The sequence below is a fragment of the Salmo salar genome, unplaced genomic scaffold, assembly GCF_905237065.1.
Source record: "Salmo salar unplaced genomic scaffold, Ssal_v3.1, whole genome shotgun sequence".
Taxonomy (NCBI): Eukaryota; Metazoa; Chordata; class Actinopteri; order Salmoniformes; family Salmonidae; genus Salmo; species Salmo salar.
In genome coordinates this window covers 1-25,000 of record NW_025549852.1, presented here as the reverse complement: position 1 = coordinate 25,000, position 25,000 = coordinate 1, and the positions used below count along the sequence as shown (strand labels likewise).

General features: G+C 45.6%; 1 protein-coding gene across 1 annotated transcript; it reads left to right on the top strand.

The window, feature by feature from the left end:
* Positions 1-5,775: 5,775 nt before the first annotated feature.
* On the top strand, positions 5,776-24,990 carry LOC123738964 (eukaryotic translation initiation factor 4E type 2; the record flags this gene model as incomplete). The annotated part of the gene is made up of 6 exons (XM_045713567.1): positions 5,776-6,249; positions 7,919-8,003; positions 11,894-12,028; positions 13,154-13,258; positions 22,014-22,062; positions 24,978-24,990. Coding segments are annotated over exons 1-6 (404 nt in total), but the record flags the coding sequence as incomplete, so codon positions are not given.
* Positions 24,991-25,000: the final 10 nt, after the last annotated feature.

Here is a 25,000-nt window from a genome sequence, read left to right as displayed (position 1 = left end):
ACCATACCTCTATATATACCACCTCTATACACACCACCTCTATACACACTATACACACACCACACCTCTATATACACACCACCTCTATACACCACCTCTATACACACACCACACATCTATATACACACCACCACTATACACACCACCTCTATACACACCATCTCTATACACACTATACACACACCACACCTCTATACACACTATACACACACCACACCTCTATATACACCACCTCTATACACACCACACCTCTATACACACCACCTCTATACAAACTATACACACCACCTCTATACACACTATACACACCACCTCTATACACACTATACACACACCACACCTCTATATACACCACCTCTATACACCACCTCTATATACACCACCTCTATACACACTATACACACATCACACCTCTATACACACCACACCTCTATACACACTATACACACACCACACCTCTATACACACTATACACACCACCTCTATACACACATCACACCTCTATACACACCACACCTCTATACACACTATACACACCACACCTCTATACACACCACCTCTATACACACCACCTCTATACACACCACACCTCTATATACACCACACCTCTATACACACCACCTCTATACACACTATACACACCACACCTCTATACACACTATACACACCACACCTCTATATACACACCACCTCTATATACACCACCTCTATTCACACTATACACACCACACCTCTATATACACACAACCTCTATATACACCACCTCTATACACACCACACCTCTATATACACCACACCTCTATTCACACACCACCTCTATATACACTATACACACCACACCTCTATACACACCACACCTCTATATACACCACCTCTATACACACCACCTCTATATACACCACACCTCTATATACACCACACCTCTATACACACCACACCTCTATACACACCACCTCTATATACACCACACCTCTATACACTCTATACACACCACACCTCTATACACACCACACCTCTATATACACCACACCTCTATACACACCACCTCTATACACACCACACCTCTATACTCACCACCTATATACAGACACCACACCACTATACACATCACACATCTATATACACCACACCTCTATACACACTATACACACACCACACCTCTATACACACCACACCTCTATACACACTATACACACACCACACCTCTATACACACTATACACACCACACCTCTATATACACACCACACCTCTATATACACCACCTCTATACACACCACACCTCTATACACACTATACACACCACACCTCTATACACACTATACACACCACACCTCTATACACACACCACACCTCTATATACACACCACACCTCTATACACACCACACGTCTATACACACCACACCTCTATACACACCACACCTCTATATACACCACCACTATACACACCACCTCTATACACACACCACACCTCTATATACACACCACACCTCTATACACACACCACACCTCTATACACACACCGCACCTCTATACACACACCACACCTCTATACACACACCACACCTCTATACACACCACACCTTTATATACACACCACACCTCAATACACACCACATCTCTCTATACACCACCTCTATACACCACCTCTATACACACACCACCTCTATACACCACCTCTATACACACACCACCTCTATACACCACCTCTATACACACACCAACTCTATACACCACCTCTATACACACACCACCTCTATACACCACCTCTATACACACACCAATTCTATACACACTATACACACCACCTCTATACACACACCACCTCTATACACACCACACCTCTATACACACACCACCTCTCTATACACACACCACACCTCTATACACACTATACACACACCATACCTCTATATACACCACCTCTATACACACTATACACACACCACACCTCTATATACACACCACCTCTATACACCACCTCTATACACACTATACACACCACACATCTATATACACACCACCACTATACACACCACCTCTATACACACCACCTCTATACACACTATACACACACCACACCTCTATACACACTATACACACACCACACCTCTATATACACCACCTCTATACACACCACACCTCTATACACACCACCTCTATACACACTATACACACCACCTCTATACACACTATACACACACCACACCTCTATATACACCACCTCTATACACCACCTCTATATACACCACCTCTATACACACTATACACACATCACACCTCTATACACACCACACCTCTATACACACTATACACACACCACACCTCTATACACACTATACACACCACCTCTATACACACCACCTCTATACACACTATACACACATCACACCTCTATACACACCACACCTCTATACACACTATACACACACCACACCTCTATATACACCACACCTCTATACACACCACCTCTATACACACTATACACACCACACCTCTATACACACCACCTCTATACACCACACCTCTATATACACACCACCTCTATACACACCACCTCTATACACACCACACCTCTATATACACCACCTCTATACACACCACACCTCTATACACACTATACACACCACACCTCTATACACACTATACACACACCACCTCTATACACACCACACCTCTATACACACACCACACCTCTATATACACCACCTCTATACACACCACCTCTATACACACCACACCTCTATCAAATCAAATCAAATGTATTTATATAGCCCTTCGTACATCAGCTGATATCTCAAAGTGCTGTACAGAAACCCAGCCTAAAACCCCAAACAGCAAGCAATGCATGTGAAAGAAGCACGGTGGCTAGGAAAAACTCCCTAGGAAAAACTCCCTAGAAAGGCCAAAAACCTAGGAAGAAACCTAGAGAGGAACCAGGCTATGAGGGGTGGCCAGTCCTCTTCTGGCTGTGCCGGGTGGATATTATAACAGAACATGGTCAAGATGTTAAAATGTTAAAATGTTCATAAATGACCAGCATGGTCAAATAATAATAATCATAGTAGTTGTCGAGGGTGCAACAAGCACGTCCGGTGAACAGGTCAGGGTTCCATAGCCGCAGGCAGAACAGTTGAAACTGGAGCAGCAGCACGGCCAGGTGGACTGGGGACAGCAAGGAGCAATCCTGCCAGGTAGTCCTGAGGCATGGTCCTAGGGCTCAGGTCCTCCGAGAGAAAGACAGAAAGAGAGAAAGAGAGAATTAGAGAGAGCATATTTAAATTCACACAGGACACCGGATAAGACGAGAAATACTCCAGATGTGACAGACTGACCCTAGCCCCCCGACACATAAACTACTGCAGCATAAATACTGGAGGCTGAGACAGGAGGGACCACACCTCTATATACACCACCTCTATACACACTATACACACACCACACCTCTATACACACCACCTCTATACACACCACACCTCTATATACACCACCTCTATACACCACCTCTATACACACCACACCTCTATACACACCACACCTCTATACACACTATATACACACCGCACCTCTATATACACCACCTCTATACACCACCTCTATACACACCACACCTCTATACACACCACACCTCTATACACACTATATACACACCGCACCTCTATATACACTATACACACCACACCTCTATATACACCACCTCTATACACACTATACACACCACACCTCTATACACACCACCTCTATACACACCACACCTCTATACACCACACCTCTATATACACCACACCTCTATACACACTATACACACCACACCTCTATATACACCACCTCTATACACACCACACCTCTATACACACCACACCTCTATACACACCACCTCTATATACACCACACCACTATACACACCACACCTCTATATACACCACCTCTATACACACCACACCTCTATATACACCACACCTCTATACACACCACACCTCTATACACACTATACACACCACACCTCTATATACACCACCTCTATACACACCACACCTCTATATACACCACACCTCTATATACACCACACCTCTATACACACCACACCTCTATATACACCACACCTCTATACACACTATACACACCACACCTCTATATACACCACCTCTATACACACCACACCTCTATATACACCACACCTCTATACACACTATACACACCACACCTCTATATACACCACCTCTATACACACCACACCTCTATACACACCACACCTCTATACACACTATACACACCACACCTCTATATACACCACCTCTATATACACCACACCTCTATACACACCACACCTCTATACACACTATACACACCACACCTCTATACACCACACCTCTATACACACCACACCTCTATACACACCTTAGACACCACACCTCTATATACACCACACCTCTATATACACCACACCTCTATACACACCACACCTCTATACAAACTATACACACCACACCTCTATACACCACACCTCTATACACACCACACCTCTATACACACTATACACACCACACCTCTATATACACCACACCTCTATATACACCACACCTCTATACACACCACACCTCTATACACACTATACACACCACACCTCTATATACACCACCTCTATACACACCACACCTCTATATACACCACACCTCTACATACACCACACCTCTATACACACCACACCTCTATATACACCACCTCTATACACACCACACCTCTATACACACCTCTATATACACCACACCTCTATATACACCACACCTCTATACACACCACACCTCTATACACACCACACCTCTATATACACCACCTCTATACACACCACACCTCTATATACACCACACCTCTACATACACCACACCTCTATACACACCACACCTCTATACACACTATACAGACCACACCTCTATATACACCACCTCTATACACACCACACCTCTATACACACCTCTATATACACACCACACCTCTATATACACCACCTCTATACACACCACACCTCTATACACACCTCTATATACACACTCACATTGGCTCTTTTAATTCATCTTAATTCCTTGCATCCTTTCCTTGCGTCTGAGGGAAGGGACCTTGAACAGTTGATAAGGCGGCGAGGAAAGGATGGAAGGAATCAAGGAAAGATGCATTGAGATAAACCCATGATTAAAATATGTTCTAAAACTTGATAGACACATTGAAATGTCGCTGGTTTGAATCCCGAGCCAACTAGGTGAACAATCTGTCTGCACCTTTGAGGAAGGCACTTAACCCTAATCGCTCCTGTCGTCGTTCTGGATAAGAGCATCTGCTAAATGACAAATAGAAATTTGATGATCGACCAGACAGACCTTAGTTTGAAATGGAATACTTTATCTGCGATTGTTTGAGCTTGCCTGGCTTAATAAACCAATATAGGTCCCAAAAAACGTCAAACCATCGCAATAGCCTCGCTGTTATTCTGATGACAGACAGCGCCATCTTGTGGTAATACAACTGCAGTTATTCAGATTTTTATTTAACCTTTATTTAACTAGGCAAGTCAACTATGAACAAATTCTTATTCACAATGACGGCCTACCCCGGCCAAACCCTAACCCGGATGACGCTGGGCCAATTGTGTGCCGCCCTATGGGGCTCCCAATCACGGCCGGTTGTGATACAGGCTGGAATCGAACCAGGGTTTGTAGTGCCGCCTTAGCACTAAGATGCAGTGCCTTAGGCGCCCCTTCAGATACTGTATGCGCATACCGTTCCGCAACATGTATTACATGATGCTGTTGATTATTCATGATCTAAAATACGAAAGCAGGCCATCCATCCATCTCAACAACAATCCATCAATACATTCCAGTAATGAACGGAGCTGGGGCATTCAAAGGGCGTTTCGCTTAGGACTTTGACTTCTTTCTGTTTGTCCCATCCACCGACCCGTCTGCTTGCCTTCACATGTAGAACTGTGCAGAGACGCAGCTAGCTATCTTGCTTGTTTTGAAATTAGTTGGCGAGGTAATTTAGCCGGCGTGGTAACTTAGCCAGCTAGCTAATAAACACGTTTAGCCAGCTAGCTAATAAACACGTTTAGCCAGCTAGCTAATAAACACGTTTACCCAGCTAGCTAATTAAAGCGATTATCTAGGAACTTTGAAACTCCTTAACAAACCAGGTTGTCCTGAGGTTCGCTACTCTGAAGAAGACTGATCGAAGCTGAGATGAACCAATTTGAACAGTAAGTTGTCTGCCCGTCTGTGCTAGCCATGGTTCCCATTCTGTAATGTAGTTTATCATTAAGATGCTATGGTTGATTTAGTAAGCTAAGTGGTGAATGTGGGTAGTTATCAGCAACCCACAGTCACCACTTAGCTAACAGCTACCCACAGTCACCACTTAGCTAACGTTAGCTAGCAGCTACCCACAGTCACCACTTAGCTAACGTTAGCTAGCAGCTACCCACAGTCACCACTTAGCTAACGTTAACTAGCAGCTACCCACAGTCACCACTTAGCTAACGTTAGCTAGCAGCTACCCACAGTCACCACTTAGCTAACGTTAGCTAGCAGCTACCCACAGTCACCACTTAGCTAACGTTAACTAGCAGCTACCCACAGTCACCACTTAGCTAACGTTAACTAGCAGCTACCCACAGTCACCACTTAGCTAACGTTAACTAGCAGCTACCCACAGTCACCACTTAGCTAACGTTAACTAGCAGCTACCCACAGTCACCACTTAGCTAACGTTAGCTAGCAGCTACCCACAGTCACCACTTAGCTAACGTTAGCTAGCAGCTACCCACAGTCACCACTTAGCTAACGTTAGCTAGCAGCTACCCACAGTCACCATGTTGGAACATTGCTGCTATATCAGCCTCCACTCTTCTGGGAAGGCTTTCCACTAGATGTTGGAACATTGCTGCTATAACAGCCTCCTCTCTTCTGGGAAGGCTTTCCACTAGATGTTGGAACATTGCTGCTATAACAGCCTCCTCTCTTCTGGGAAGGCTTTCCACTAGATGTTGGAACATTGCTGCTATAACAGCCTCCTCTCTTCTGGGAAGGCTTTCCACTAGATGTTGGTACATTGCTGCTATAACAGCCTCCTCTCTTCTGGGAAGGCTTTCCACTAGATGTTGGTACATTGCTGCTATAACAGCCTCCACTCTTCTGGGAAGGCTTTCCACTAGATGTTGGAACATTGCTGTGGGGACTTGCTTCCATTCAGCTCGCAATCAGCGTTCCAATTAATCCCAAAAGTATTCGATGGGTTTGAGGTCAGGTCTCTATCCAGCTAACTAGCTGTCCGTGTGTGTACACATACACACATTATAGATGACGACCCAGGGTATCAGCAGTGTTAGGGTGTATAATGGGTGTATAATGGGTGTATATTCTCTCCCCCCAGTCTGAAAGGTGACGACCCAGGGGACCAGCAGTGTTAGGGTGTATAATGGGTGTATATTCTCTCCCCCCAGTCTGAAAGGTGACGACCCAGGGTATCAGCAGTGTTTGGGTGTATAATGGGTGTATATTCTCTCCCCCCAGTCTGAAAGATGACGACCCAGGGTATCAGCAGTGTTAGGGTGTATAATGGGTGTATATTCTCTCCCCCAGTCTGAAAGATGACGACCCAGGGTATCAGCAGTGTTAGGGTGTATAATGGGTGTATATTCTCTCCCCCAGTCTGAAAGATGACGACCCAGGGTATCAGCAGTGTTAGGGTGTATAATGGGTGTATATTCTCTCCCCAGTCTGAAAGATGACGACCCAGGGTATCAGCAGTGTTAGGGTGTATAATGGGTGTATATTCTCTCCCCCCAGTCTGAAAGATGACGACCCAGGGTATCAGCAGTGTTTGGGTGTATAATGGGTGTATAATGGGTGTATATTCTCTCCCCCCAGTCTGAAAGATGACGACCCAGAGGACCAGGATGAGACGGTCTGTAATCGGGAGGAAGACGGCTCCATCAACAACAACAGACGCAAGGTACGCAGAACCACCAGACACATACGCAGTGAACCCCCTCCCAAAACCCTGACCTCTGCCCCTCCCAAAACCCTGACCTCTGTCCCTCCCAAAACCCTGACCTTTTTAATTAGCTTTAAAACTGCACATTTTCCTCTGCCCTATTGCAAAATGTGTATAATGGCTGAAAATGTGCTATAAAACAGCTGAATTCGCTCAGCCTCATGGCAAAATTGCAAAATGTGTACAATGGCATATTTTCTGTAGAATTGCAGGAAGTTATTTAAATATTTTGGCCTACCCAGCATTCTGCAGGTCCACCAACACATCTCTGGCTACGCTACTGCAGTGCTTGTTTTTGCAGGATATTGGGAGCCATTCTGAGTTTCAGCAGACAGCATAGCACTAGTCTCCTCGCTTCCATCTGTGTGTAGGATCGTCTCACCATTCACACTGACTTTTACTACAAAACTACAAATCAAAACTTTCAGAGAATACATTTTTCCAGGATAAATGAAGGGTTAGTCTCCAACTCATTGTATGTATTTTTGCTAATCCAACTTCCAAAATATGCTCATCGCCAACAGTAATATACCACATCCTTAAATACGGCCATATCCAGAACTAGACTGGCATCACTGACAGACTTGTTCTGTTGTTTACTAATTGTTGATCACGTGAACAGGAGATTAAAAACGCAAGTGACACACTACCGGCGACGCAAAACGTTGGGTACAAATCAAATCAAATCAAATGTATTTATAAAGCCCTTCTTACATCAGCTCATATCTCAAAGTGCTGTACAGAAACCCAGCCTAAAACCCCCAAACAGCAAGCAATGCAGGTGTAGAAGCACGGTGGCTAGGAAAAACTCCCTAGGAAAAACTCCCTAGGAAAAACTCCCTAGGAAAAACTCCCTAGAAAGGCCAGAACCTAGGAAGAAACCTAGAGAGGAACCAGGCTCTGAGGGGTGACCAGTCCTCTACTGGCTGTACTGGGTAGACCAGAGGAACCAGGCTCTGAGGGGTGACCAGTCCTCTACTGGCTGTACTGGGTAGACCAGAGGAACCAGGCTCTGAGGGGTGACCAGTCCTCTACTGGCTGTACTGGGTAGAGAGGAACCAGGCTATGAGGGGTGACCAGTCCTCTACTGGCTGTACTGGGTAGAGAGGAACCAGGCTCTGAGGGGTGACCAGTCCTCTTCTGGCTGTACTGGGTAGAGAGGAACCAGGCTATGAGGGGTGACCAGTCCTCTACTGGCTGTACTGGGTAGAGAGGAACCAGGCTATGAGGGGTGGCCAGTCCTCTACTGGCTGTACTGGGTAGACCAGAGGAACCAGGCTATGAGGGGTGACCAGTCCTCTACTGGCTGTACTGGGTAGAGAGGAACCAGGCTCTGAGGGGTGACCAGTCCTCTACTGGCTGTACTGGGTAGAGAGGAACCAGGCTCTGAGGGGTGGCCAGTCCTCTACTGGCTGTACTGGGTAGAGAGGAACCAGGCTCTGAGGGGTGACCAGTCCTCTACTGGCTGTACTGGGTAGACCAGAGGAACCAGGCTCTGAGGGGTGGCCAGTCCTCTTCTGGCTGTACTGGGTAGACCAGAGGAACCAGGCTCTGAGGGGTGACCAGTCCTCTACTGGCTGTACTGGGTAGAGAGGAACCAGGCTCTGAGGGGTGGCCAGTCCTCTTCTGGCTGTGCCGGGTAGAGAGGAACCAGGCTCTGAGGGGTGGCCAGTCCTCTACTGGCTGTACTGGGTAGACCAGAGGAACCAGGCTCTGAGGGGTGACCAGTCCTCTACTGGCTGTACTGGGTAGACCAGAGGAACCAGGCTCTGAGGGGTGACCAGTCCTCTTCTGGCTGTACTGGGTAGAGAGGAACCAGGCTCTGAGGGGTGACCAGTCCTCTACTGGCTGTACTGGGTAGAGAGGAACCAGGCTCTGAGGGGTGGCCAGTCCTCTACTGGCTGTACTGGGTAGAGAGGAACCAGGCTCTGAGGGGTGACCAGTCCTCTTCTGGCTGTACTGGGTAGAGAGGAACCAGGCTCTGAGGGGTGACCAGTCCTCTACTGGCTGTACTGGGTAGACCAGAGGAACCAGGCTCTGAGGGGTGACCAGTCCTCTACTGGCTGTACTGGGTAGACCAGAGGAACCAGGCTCTGAGGGGTGACCAGTCCTCTACTGGCTGTACTGGGTAGAGAGGAACCAGGCTATGAGGGGTGACCAGTCCTCTACTGGCTGTACTGGGTAGACCAGAGGAACCAGACTCTGAGGGGTGACCAGTCCTCTACTGGCTGTACTGGGTAGAGAGGAACCAGGCTCTGAGGGGTGACCAGTCCTCTACTGGCTGTACTGGGTAGAGAGGAACCAGGCTATGAGGGGTGACCAGTCCTCTACTGGCTGTACTGGGTAGAGAGGAACCAGGCTCTGAGGGGTGACCAGTCCTCTACTGGCTGTACTGGGTAGACCAGAGGAACCAGGCTATGAGGGGTGACCAGTCCTCTACTGGCTGTACTGGGTAGACCAGAGGAACCAGGCTCTGAGGGGTGACCAGTCCTCTTCTGGCTGTACTGGGTAGAGAGGAACCAGGCTCTGAGGGGTGACCAGTCCTCTACTGGCTGTACTGGGTAGACCAGAGGAACCAGGCTCTGAGGGGTGACCAGTCCTCTACTGGCTGTACTGGGTAGAGAGGAACCAGGCTCTGAGGGGTGACCAGTCCTCTACTGGCTGTACTGGGTAGACCAGAGGAACCAGGCTCTGAGGGGTGACCAGTCCTCTACTGGCTGTACTGGGTAGAGAGGAACCAGGCTCTGAGGGGTGGCCAGTCCTCTACTGGCTGTACTGGGTAGACCAGAGGAACCAGGCTCTGAGGGGTGACCAGTCCTCTACTGGCTGTACTGGGTAGACCAGAGGATCCAGGCTATGAGGGGTGGCCAGTCCTCTACTGGCTGTACTGGGTAGAGAGGAACCAGGCTATGAGGGGTGACCAGTCCTCTACTGGCTGTACTGGGTAGAGAGGAACCAGGCTCTGAGCGGTGACCAGTCCTCTTCTGGCTGTACTGGGTAGAGAGGAACCAGGCTCTGAGGGGTGGCCAGTCCTCTACTGGCTGTACTGGGTAGAGAGGAACCAGGCTCTGAGGGGTGGCCAGTCCTCTACTGGCTGTACTGGGTAGAGAGGAACCAGGCTATGAGGGGTGACCAGTCCTCTACTGGCTGTACTGGGTAGACCAGAGGAACCAGGCTATGAGGGGTGGCCAGTCCTCTACTGGCTGTGCCGGGTAGAGAGGAACCAGGCTCTGAGGGGTGACCAGTCCTCTACTGGCTGTACTGGGTAGAGAGGAACCAGGCTCTGAGGGGTGGCCAGTCCTCTACTGGCTGTGCTGGGTAGAGAGGAACCAGGCTATGAGGGGAGGCCAGTCCTCTACTGGCTGTACTGGGTAGACCAGAGGAACCAGGCTATGAGGGGAGGCCAGTCCTCTACTGGCTGTACTGGGTAGACCAGAGGAACCAGGCTCTGAGGTGTGACCAGTCCTCTACTGGCTGTACTGGGTAGACCAGAGGAACCAGGCTATGAGGGGAGGCCAGTCCTCTTCTGGCTGTGCCGGGTGGAGATTATAACAGAACATGGCCAAGATGTTCAAATGTTCATAAATGACCAGCAGGGTCAAATAATAATAATCACAGTGGTTGTGGAGGGTGCAACAAGTCAGCACCTCAGGAGTAAATGTCAGTTGGCTTTTCATAGCCGATCATTCAGAGGATCTCTACCGCTCCTCATATAATGTCTCTGTTGAATCTAATGCCTCATATACTGTGTGTGTGTGTGTGTGTGTGTGTGTGTGTGTGTGTGTGTGTGTGTGTGTGTGTGTGTGTGTGTGTGTGTGTGTGTGTGTGTGTGTGTGTGTGTGTGTCAGACGGTGAGTCCTGCAGCAGGGGAACATCCTCTCCAGTATAATTATACCTTGTGGTATTCCCGGAGGACTCCGTCCCGACCCGCCAACACACAGAGTTATGAACAGAACATCAGACAGATCGGCACGGTGGCCTCGGTCAGTACACACACACACCACTAACACACACACACACACCACTAACACACACCACAGACACTAACACACACACACACCACTAACACAGACACACACACACACCACTAACACACACACACACCACTAACACACACACACACCACAGACACTAACACACACCACTAACACACACACACACCACAGACACTAACACACACACACACACCACTAACACACACACACACACACACCACTAACACACACACACACACACCACTAACACACACACACACACACCACTAACACACACACACACACACCACTAACACACACACACACACACCACTAACACACACACACACACACCACTAACACACACACACACACACACACACACACACACACACACACACACACACACACACACACCACTAACACACACACACACCACTAACACACCACTAACACACACACACACACACACACCACTAACACACACACACACACACACACACACACACACACACACACACACACACACCACTAACACACACACACACACACACACTAACACACACACACACACTAACACACACACACACACCACTAACACACACACACACACACCACTAACACACACACACACACCACTAACACACACACACACACACACCACTAACACACACACACACACCACTAACACACACACACACACACCACTAACACACACACACACACACCACTAACACACACACACACACCACTAACACACACACACACACACACACACACCACACACACACACACACACACACACACACACCACTAACACACACACACACCACTAACACACACACACACACACCACTAACACACACACACACACACACACACCACTAACACACACACACACACACCACTAACACACACACACACACACCACTAACACACACACACACACACACACCACTAACACACACACACACACACACACACACACACACACACACACACACCACTAACACGCATCATGTAGTTGATGTTATCCTCTTGTCCTGTGATTGGTTGATATTGTAATCCTGTGATTGGTTGATATTGTAATCCTGTGATTGGTTGATATATTGTAATCCTGTGATTGGTTGGCAGGTGGAGCAGTTCTGGAAGTTCTACAGTCACCTGGTTCGACCGGGAGATCTGACTGGCCACTCTGACTTCCACCTGTTTAAAGAGGGAATCAAACCCATGTGGGAGGTAATTCAGTGCTTTCAGAAAGTATTCAGACCCCTGACTTTTTCCACATTTTGTTACAGCCTTATTCTAGAATGGATTCAATATTTATTTTTTTCTATCTACACACAGTACCCCATAATGACAAAGCGAAAACAGGTTTTTAACACCTACCCTTTGCTATGAGACTCGAAATTGAGCTCAGGTGCATCCTGTTTCCATTGATCATCCTTGAGATGTTTCTACAACTTGATTGGTGTCCACCTGTGGTAAATTCAATTGATTGGACATGATTTGGAAAGGCAAACACCTGTCTATATAAGGTCCCACAGTTGACAGTGCATGTCAGAGCAAAAACCAAGCCATGAGGTCGAAGGAATTGTCCATAGAGCTCCGAGACAGGATTTTGTTGAGGCACAGACCTGGGGAAGTGAACCGAAAAGATTCTGTAGCATTGAAGGTCCCCAAGAACACAGTGGCCTCCATCATTCTTAAATGGAAGAAGTTTGGAACCACCAAGACTCTTCCTAGAGCTGGCCTCCCGGCCAAACTGACCAATCGGTGGAGAAGGGCCTTGGTCAGAGAGGTGACCAAGAACCCGATGGTCACTCTGACAGAGCTCCAGAGTTCCTCTGTGGAGATGGGAGAACCTTCCAGAAGGACAACCATCTCTGCAGCACTCCACCAATCAGGCCTTTATGGTAGAGTGGCCAGACTGAAGCCACTCCTCAGTAAAAGGCACATGACAGCTCGCTTGGAGTTTGCCAAAAGGCATCTAGAGGACTCTGACCATCAGAAACAAGATTCTCTGGTCTGATGAAACCAAGATTGAACTCTTTGGCCTGAATGCCAAGCGTCACGTCTGGAGGAAACCTGGCACCATCCCTACGGTGAAGCATGGTGGTGGCAGCATCATGCTGTGGGGATGTTTTCAGTCGTAAAGACTGGAAGACTAGTCAGGATCGAGGGAAAGATGAATAGAGCAAAGTACAGAGAGATCCTTGATGAAAACCTGCTCCAGAGCGCTCAGGACCTCAGACTGGGGTGAAGGTTCACCTTCCAACAGGACAACGACTCTAAGCACACAGCCAAGACAACTCAGGAGTGGCTTCGGGACAAGTCTCTGAATGTCCTTGAGTGGCCCAGCCAGAGCCCGGACTTGAACCCAATCAAACATCTCTGGAGAGACCTGAAAATAGCTGTGCAGCGACGCTTCCCATCCAACCTGACAGAGCTTGAGAGGATCTGCAGAGAAGAATGGGAGAAACTCCCCAAATACAGGTGTGCTTGTAGCTTTATACCAAATACTCAAGGCCGTAATCGCTGCCAAAGGTGCTTCAAAGTGCTGAGTAAAGGGTCTGAATATTTATGTAAATGGAGTATTTCAGTTTAATAAATTAGGGGAAATGGCTTTGTTGTTGTTTTATATTCTGTGTAGATTTGAGGGGGAAACAATTTAATCCATTTTAGAATACAGCTGTAACCTACACACTACCCCATAATGACAAAGGGCAAAACCAGGTTAGGGTTAGGGCAAAAACCAGGTTAGGGTTGGGGCAAAACCAGGTTAGGGTTAGGGCAAAAACCAGGTTTGGGTTGGGGCAAAAACCAGGTTAGGGTTGGGGCAAAAACCAGGTTAGGGTTGGGGCAAAAACCAGGTTAGGGTTGGGGCAAAAACCAGGTTAGGGTTAGGGCAAAAACCAGGTTAGGGTTGGGATAAAAACCAGGTTAGAGTTGGGGCAAAAACCAGGTTAGAGTTGGGGCAAAAACCAGGTTAGGGTTGGGGCAAAAACCAGGTTAGGGTTGGGGCAAAAACCGGGTTAGGGTTGGGGCAAAAACCGGGTTAGGGTTGGGGCAAAACCGGGTTGGGGCAAAACCGGGTTAGGGCAAAACCGGGTTAGGGTTGGGGCAAAAACCAGGTTAGGGTTGGGGCAAAAACCAGGTTAGGGTTGGGGCAAAAACGGGTTAGGGCAAAACCGGGTTGGGGCAAAACCAGGTTAGGGTTGGGGCAAAAAACAGGTTAGGGTTGGGGCAAAAAACAGGTTAGGGTTGGGGCAAAAAACAGGTTAGGGTTGAGGCAAAAACCAGGTTAGGGTTGGGGCAAAAACAGGTTAGGGTTGGGGCAAAACCAGGTTAGGGTTAGGGCAAAACCAGGTTAGGGTTGGGGCAAAAACAGGTTAGGGTTGGGGCAAAAAACAGGTTTTTAGACATTCTTGTAATGAATAAAAAATAAAAAACAAATGTAACATTTACATTAGTATTCAGACCCGTTACTCAGTACTTTGTTGAAGAACCTTTGGCAGCGATTACAGCCTCAAGTCTTCCTGGGTATGATCAGTGGTTTAAATTACCCCAAAAAACGACTTAAGTAGTACTTTAAAGTACTACTTAACAGACTACAAACCATTACAGACAACAAGGGAAGCACAGCCGAGATCCGCCCAGTGACACGAGCCTACCAAGCGAGCTAAACTACTTTTATGCTCGCTTCGAGGCAAATAACACTGAAACATGCATGAGAGCACCAGCTGTACCGGAAGACTGTGTGATCACGCTCTCCGTAGCCGATGTGAATGACGACCTATTTACAAGGCCTCAGGGCCAGACAGATTACCAGGACGTGTACTCCGAGCGTGCGCTGACCTACTGGCAAGTGTCTTCACTGACATTTTCAACCTCTCCCTGTCTGAGTCTGTAATACCAACATGTTTCAAGCAGACCACCATAGTCCCTGTGCCCAAGAACACTAAGGTAACCTGCCTTAATGACTACTGACCCGTAGCACTCACGTCCGTAGCCATGAAGTGCTTTGAAAGCTGGTCATGGCTCACATCAACACCATTATCCCAGAAACCCTAGACCCACTCCAATTTGCATACCGCCCAAACAGATCCACAGATGAATCAATCTCTTTTGCACTCCGCACTGCCCTTTCCCACCTGGACAAAAGGAACACCTACGTGAGAATGCTGTTCATTGACTACAGCTCAGCGTTCAACACCATAGTGCCCTCAAAGCTCATCACTAAGCTAAGGACCCTGGGACTAAACACCTCCCTCTGCAACTGGATCCTGGACTTCCTGATGGGCCGCCCCCAGGTGGTAAGATTAGGTAACAACACATCCGCCACGCTGAGCCTCAACACGGGGACCCCTCAGGGGTGCGTGCTCAGTCCCCTCCTGTACTCCCTGTTCACCCATGACTGCACGGCCAGGCACGACTCCAACACCATTAAGTTTGCTGACGACACAACAGTGTTCAGCCTGATCACCGACAACGATGAGACGGCCTATAGGGAGGAGGTCAGAGACCTGGCTGTGTGGTGCCAGAATAACAACCTCACCCTCAACGTAACCAAGACTAAGGAGATGATTGTGGACTACAGGAAAAGGAGGACCAAGCACGCCCCCGTTCTAATCGACGGGGCTGTAGTGGAGCAGGTTGAGAGCTTCAAGTTCCTTGGTGTCCACATCACTAACAAACTAACATGGTCCAAGCTCACCAAGACAGTCGTGAAGAGGGCACAACAAAGCCTTTTCCCCCTCAGGAGACTGAAAAGATTTGGCATGGGTCCTCAGATCCTCAAACGTTTCTACAGCTGCACCATCGAGAGCATCCTGACTGGTTGCATCACTGCCTGGTATGGCAACTGCTCGGCCTCCGACCGCAAGGCACTACAGAGGGTAGTGCGTACGGCCCAGTACATCACTGGGGCCAAGCTTCCTGCCATCCAGGACCTCTATACCAGGCGGTGTCAGAGGAAGGCCCTAAAAATTGTCAAAGACCCCAGCCACCCCAGTCATAGACTGTTCTCTCTGCTACCGCACGGGACTGGAGAGCCAAGTCTAGGACCAAAAGGCTTCTGAACAGCTTCTACCCCCCAAGCCATAAGACTTGCTTCACCGTAGGGTTGGTGTAAGTAAGCATTTCACTGTAAGGTCTACTACACCTGTTGTATTCAGCATTTCACTGTAAGGTCTACTACACCTGTTGTATTCAGCATTTCACTGTGAGGTCTACTACACCTGTTGTATTCAGCATTTCACTGTGAGGTCTACTACACCTGTTGTATTCAGCATTTCACTGTGAGGTCTACTACACCTGTTGTATTCAGCATTTCACTGTGAGGTCTACTACACCTGTTGTATTCAGCATTTCACTGTGAGGTCTACTACACCTGTTGTATTCAGCATTTCACTGTGAGGTCTACTACACCTGCTGTATTCAGCATTTCACTGTGAGGTCTACTACACCTGTTGTATTCAGCATTTCACTGTGAGGTCTACTACACCTGTTGTATTCAGCATTTCACTGTAAGGTCTACTACACCTGTTGTATTCAGCATTTCACTGTGAGGTCTACTACACCTGTTGTATTCAGCATTTCACTGTGAGGTCTACTACACCTGTTCTATTCAGCATTTCACTGTGAGGTCTACTACACCTGTTGTATTCAGCATTTCACTGTGAGGTCTACTACTCCTGTTGTATTCAGCATTTCACTGTGAGGTCTACTACACCTGTTGTATTCAGCATTTCACTGTGAGGTCTACTACACCTGTTGTATTCAGCATTTCACTGTAAGGTCTACTACACCTGTTGTATTCAGCATTTCACTGTGAGGTCTACTACACCTGTTGTATTCAGCATTTCACTGTGAGGTCTACTACACCTGTTGTATTCAGCATTTCACTGTGAGGTCTACTACACCTGTTGTATTCAGCATTTCACTGTGAGGTCTACTACACCTGTTGTATTCAGCATTTCACTGTGAGGTCTACTACACCTGTTGTATTCAGCATTTCACTGTGAGGTCTACTACACCTGTTGTATTCAGCATTTCACTGTGAGGTCTACTACACCTGTTGTATTCAGCATTTCACTGTGAGGTCTACTACACCTGTTGTATTCAGCATCTCACTGTGAGGTCTACTACACCTGTTGTATTCAGCATCTCACTGTGAGGTCTACTACTCCTGTTGTATTCAGCATCTCACTGTGAGGTCTACTACACCTGTTGTATTCAGCATTTCACTGTGAGGTCTACTACACCTGTTGTATTCAGCATTTCACTGTGAGGTCTACTACACCTGTTGTATTCAGCATCTCACTGTGAGGTCTACTACACCTGTTGTATTCAGCATCTCACTGTGAGGTCTACTACACCTGTTGTATTCAGCATTTCACTGTGAGGTCTACTACACCTGTTGTATTCAGCATTTCACTGTGAGGTCTACTACACCTGTTGTATTCAGCATTTCACTGTGAGGTCTACTACACCTGTTGTATTCAGCATTTCACTGTGAGGTCTACTACACCTGTTGTATTCAGCATTTCACTGTAAGGTCTACTACACCTGTTGTATTCAGCATTTCACTGTAAGGTCTACTACACCTGTTGTATTCAGCATTTCACTGTAAGGTCTACTACACCTGTTGTATTCAGCATTTCACTGTGAGGTCTACTACACCTGTTGTATTCAGCATTTCACTGTGAGGTCTACTACACCTGTTGTATTCAGCATTTCACTGTGAGGTCTATCTACACCTGTTGTATTCAGCATTTCACTGTGAGGTCTACTACACCTGTTGTATTCAGCATTTCACTGTGAGGTCTACTACACCTGTTGTATTCAGCATTTCACTGTGAGGTCTACTACACCTGTTGTATTCAGCATTTCACTGTGAGGTCTACTACACCTGTTGTATTCAGCATCTCACTGTGAGGTCTACTACACCTGTTGTATTCAGCATTTCACTGTGAGGTCTACTACTCCTGTTGTATTCAGCATCTCACTGTGAGGTCTACTACACCTGTTGTATTCAGCATTTCACTGTGAGGTCTACTACACCTGTTGTATTCAGCATTTCACTGTGAGGTCTACTACACCTGCTGTATTCAGCATTTCACTGTGAGGTCTACTACACCTGTTGTATTCAGCATTTCACTGTGAGGTCTACTACACCTGTTGTATTCAGCATTTCACTGTGAGGTCTACTACACCTGTTGTATTCAGCATTTCACTGTAAGGTCTACTACACCTGTTGTATTCAGCATTTCACTGTGAGGTCTACTACACCTGTTGTATTCAGCATTTCACTGTGAGGTCTACTACACCTGTTGTATTCAGCATTTCACTGTGAGGTCTACTACACCTGTTGTATTCAGCATTTCACTGTGAGGTCTACTACACCTGTTGTATTCAGCATTTCACTGTGAGGTCTACTACACCTGTTGTATTCAGCATCTCACTGTGAGGTCTACTACACCTGTTGTATTCAGCATTTCACTGTGAGGTCTACTACACCTGTTGTATTCAGCATCTCACTGTGAGGTCTACTACACCTGTTGTATTCAGCATTTCACTGTGAGGTCTACTACACCTGTTGTATTCAGCATTTCACTGTTAGGTCTACTACACCTGTTGTATTCAGCATTTCACTGTGAGGTCTACTACACCTGTTGTATTCAGCATTTCACTGTGAGGTCTACTACACCTGTTGTATTCAGCATTTCACTGTGAGGTCTACTACACCTGTTGTATTCAGCATTTCACTGTAAGGTCTACTACACCTGTTGTATTCAGCATTTCACTGTGAGGTCTACTACTCCTGTTGTATTCAGCATCTCACTGTGAGGTCTACTACACCTGCTGTATTCAGCATTTCACTGTGAGGTCTACTACACCTGTTGTATTCAGCATTTCACTGTGAGGTCTACTACACCTGTTGTATTCAGCATTTCACTGTGAGGTCTACTACACCTGTTGTATTCAGCATTTCACTGTGAGGTCTACTACACCTGTTGTATTCAGCATTTCACTGTGAGGTCTACTACACCTGTTGTATTCAGCATTTCACTGTAAGGTCTACTACACCTGTTGTATTCAGCATTTCACTGTAAGGTCTACTACACCTGTTGTATTCAGCATTTCACTGTAAGGTCTACTACACCTGTTGTATTCAGCATTTCACTGTGAGGTCTACTACACCTGTTGTATTCAGCATTTCACTGTGAGGTCTACTACACCTGTTGTATTCAGCATTTCACTGTGAGGTCGTCTACTCCTGTTGTATTCAGCATTTCACTGTGAGGTCGTCTACTCCTGTTGTATTCAGCGCATGTGACTAATAAAATTAGATTTAAAATTAGATTTACTTTGCTGTTTATATTTTTGAAAACTTTTACTCCACTACATTCCTAAAGAAAATAATGTACTTTTTACTCCATACATGGATGCACCTGAGCTCAATTTCGAGTGTCATAGCATAGAAATCAGGTATTTCTGTTAGGTTTTTATTATTTAGCAAAAATGGCTCAACCTGTTTTTGCTTTGTCATTATGGGGTATTGTGATGTCATTATTGGTTATTGTGGTGTCATTATGGGGTATTGTGATGTCATTATGGGGTATTGTGGTGTCATTATGGGGTATTGTGATGTCATTATGGGGTATTGTGTGTAGATTGAGGATTTCTTTATTTAATCAATTTTCGAATAAGGCTGTAACGTATCAAAATGTGGAGAAGGGGTCTGAATACTTTCCGAAGGCGCCATGTAAACTAAACAAGTACAGATATAAGATGGATTGTAATTACTGTTCTACAACACTCTCTCTCTAGACAAATGCCTTCTATTCAACCTTTATCGTTCTTGTCCTCAGAGACAGGCCCCCCTTCCCCTCTGCCCAAATACACATAGACCATCAGGGCCTTAGACCGCTGAACCAGGGTCCATCCAACCCATAACACAATAATTACTACTGCTAGGCTACTTATAAACATATTAAAACTGGCTAAGTATCTATATCCACAGTAAAACGAGTCCTATATCGACATAACCTGAAAGACCGCTCAGCAAGGAAGAAGCCACTGCTCCAAAACCGCCATAAAAAAAGCCAGACTACGGTTTGCAACTGCACATGAGGACAAAGATTGTACTTTTTGGAGAAATGTCCTCTGGTCTGATGAAACAAAAATAGAACTGTTTGGCCATAATGACCATCGTTACGTTTGGAGGAAAAAGGGGGAGGCTTGCAAGCTGAAGAACACCATCCCAACCATGAAGCACGGGGGTGGCAGCATCATGTTGTGGGGGTGCTTTGCTGCAGGAGGGACTGGTGCACTTCACAAAATAGATGGCATCATGAGGAAGGGAAATTATGTGGATATATTGAAGCAACATCTCAAGACATCAGTCAGGAAGTTAAAGCTTGGTCGCAAATGGGTCTTCCAAATGGACAATGACCCCAAGCATACTTCCAAAGTTGTGGCAAAATGGCTTAAGGACAACAAAGTCAAGGTATTGGCGTGGTCATCACAAAGCCCTGACCTCAATCCTATAGAAAATGTGTGGGCAGAACTGAAAAGGCGTGTACAAGCAAGGAGGCCTACAAACCTGACTCAGTTACACCAGCTCTGTCAGGAGGAATGGGCCAAAATTCACCCAACTTATTGTGAAAAGCTTGTGGAAGGCTACCAGAAACGTTTGACCCAAGTTAAACAATTTAAAGGCAATGACACTCAATTAGTATTTAGTATATCTAAACTTCTGACCCACTGGGAATGTAATGAAAGAAATAAAAGCTGAAATAAATAATTCTCTCTACTATTATTCTGACATTTCACATTCTTAAAATAAAGTGGTGATCCTAACTGACCTAAGACAGGGAATTTGTACTGGGATTAAATGTCAGGAATTGTGAAAAGTGAGTTTAAATGTATTGGCTAAGGTGTATGTAAACTTCCGACTTCAACTGTATCTTTGTGTGTAACCCTCCAGGATGAAGCTAACAAGAACGGGGGGAAGTGGATCATCAGGCTGCGAAAAGGTCTGTAGTTTTTATTATTATTATTATTTATTATTATTAGGCTGAGGCTGCGCAACATGTTCGCTTTTTTTCCCTCTAAACCTCCCTTTTTAAATGTCGACTTTGGGCAAAAATGCCAAAATAACAACTTCTATGGGCTACGTGGGACGCTACCGTCCCACCTGCGGGACACACTATTCAACAGCCAGTGAAACAGCAGGGCGGCAAATACAAAACAGCAAAAATCTCATAATTTCATTTTCTCAAACAATCAACTATTTTACACCATTTTAAAGATAAACTTCTCGTTAATCTAACCACATTGTCCGATTTCAAAAAGGCTTTACGGCGAAAGCATAACATTAGATTATGTTAGGACATAAACTTCACAAGAAAAACCACACAGCCATTTTCCAAGCAAGGACATGCATCACAACAACCAAAAATAGAGCTAAAATATTCACTAACCTTTGATGATCTTCATCAGATGACATTCATAGGACTCAATGTTACACAATACATGTATGTTTTGCTCGATAAAGTTCATATTTATATCCAAAAACCCCATTTTACATTGGCGCGTGATGTTCAGAAAATGTATTCCCACCAAAACTCCCGGTGAATGAGCGCATCAATTTACAAAAATACTCATCATAAACGTTGATAAAATTTACAACAGTTATTGAAAGAATTATAGATATACTTCTTAATGCAACCGCTGTGTCAGATTTTAAAATAGCTTTATGGAGAAAGCACATTGTTCAATATTCTGAGTACATAGCTCAGCCATCACAGCGAGCTATACAGATACCCGCCAAGTTCTGGAGTCGACTAGTTCCATTACCGAAAATCCAGACACGAAAAGTCATAGTTCCATTACCGTTCGTAGAAACATGTCAAACGTTGTTTACAATCAATCCTTAGGGTCTTTTTAGCATAAAACGTCGATAATATTCCAACCGGACAATAGCGTATTCATTACAGAGGAAAAAGAAGGAACGGCGCGCCAAACGTGCCCGCGCAGTAAACAACTCACTGGTCCCAGGCAGTCCACTCATTGACTGAGCTCCTATTTTCTGCCCAGTAACAGGAGAAGGATGGAAAAACTTTCTGAAGGCTGTTGACAGCCAATGGAAGCCTTAGGAAGTGCAACGTGACCCCACAGACACTGTAGTTTCGATAGGGATTCAAAAGAAGAACTACAATTATCAGATTTCCCACTTCCTGGTTGGATTTTTTCTTCTGGGAGAATAATGTTCTCCCAGAAGCTGCTGGCCAGACCTGTTAACAACAACAATATTAACAACATGGCCAGACCTGTTAACAACATGGCCAGAATAATGTTCTTGCGTCACTCAGGAGCCCAAACATCCTTTTAACATTCTAAACCTCCTATTAGCGTTCTGAGCTCTAATTTAAACCTGCCTGTTAACCTCTATGGGCTAGGTGGGACGCTAGCGTGCCACCCGTGGTGCACTCCATCAACAGCAGGTGCATTTCAAGAGCGGCAAATTTGAATCCAAATAAATGTCAAAATTCAAATTTTTCAAACATACAACTATTTTACACCCTTTGAAAGATAAACATCTCCTTAATCTAACCACGTTTTACGATTTCAAAAAGGTTTTACGGCGAAAGCATAAATTTAGAGTATGTTAGGACAGTACATTTACAAGAGTTGTGTGTAATGTTTTGTCAATTCAAAGACAGGGTCACCAAAACCATAAAACCAGCTAAAATGATGCACTAACCTTTTACAATCTCCATCAGATGACACTCCTAGGACATTATGTTAGACAATGCATGCATTTTTAGTTCTATCAAGTTCATATTTATATCCAAAAACAGCGTTTTTACTTACGTTTTACTATGGCATTGATGTTGAGGAAATCGTTTCCCTCCAATAACCGGCAGTCAAGTCAACACCACAAATTAAATAATTAAAATTAGAAAACATTGGTAAAATATTATATTGTCATTTAAAGAATTATAGATTTACATCTCTTGAACGCAATCAACTTGCCAGATTTAAAAATAACCTTACTGGGAAATCACACTTTGCAATAATCTGAGCACTGCGCCCAGAAAAATACGCGTTGCGATACAGACTAGACGTCATGTTGGGGAGATCTAAAATCGAAAATACTATGTAAATAATCCATTACCTTTGATTCTCTTCATCAGATGTCACTTCCAGGTATCACAGGTCCATAACGAATGTAGTTTTGTTCAAAAAAGCTCATCATTTATGTCCAAAAATCTCCGTCTTGTTAGCACATGATCTAAGCCAGCCGGACTTCTCGTCATGAACGAGGGGAAAAAATATATTTACGTTCGTTCAAACATGTCAAACGTTGTATAGCATAAATCATTAGGGCCTTTTTTAACCAGAACATGAATAATATTCAAGGTGGACGAATGCATACTCTTTTATAACGTATTGGAACGAGGGTACCCAACATGAACTCGCGCGCCAGGTGTCTAATGGGACATCATCGTTCCATGGCTCTTGTTCGGTCAGATCTCCCTCCAGAAGACTCAAAACACTTTGTAAAGGCTGGTGACATCTAGTGGAAGCAATAGGAAGTGCCAAAATATTCCTCAGCCCCTGTGTTTTTCAATGGGATAGGTTTAAAGGTAATACAACACATCAGGTATCCACTTCCTGTCAGAAAATGTCTCAGGGTTTTGCCTGCCATTTGAGTTCTGTTATACTCACAGACACCATTCAAACAGTTTTAGAAACTTTAGAGTGTTTTCTATCCATATATAATAAGTATATGCATATTCTAGTTACTGGGTAGGATTAGTAACCAGATTAAATCGGGTACATTTTGTTTATCCAGACGTGCAAATGCTGCCCCCTAGCCCTAACAGGTTAATATTGTTGTTGTTGACAGGTCTGGCCATGTTGTTAATATTGTTGTTGTTGACAGGTCTGGCCAGCAGGTTCTGGGAG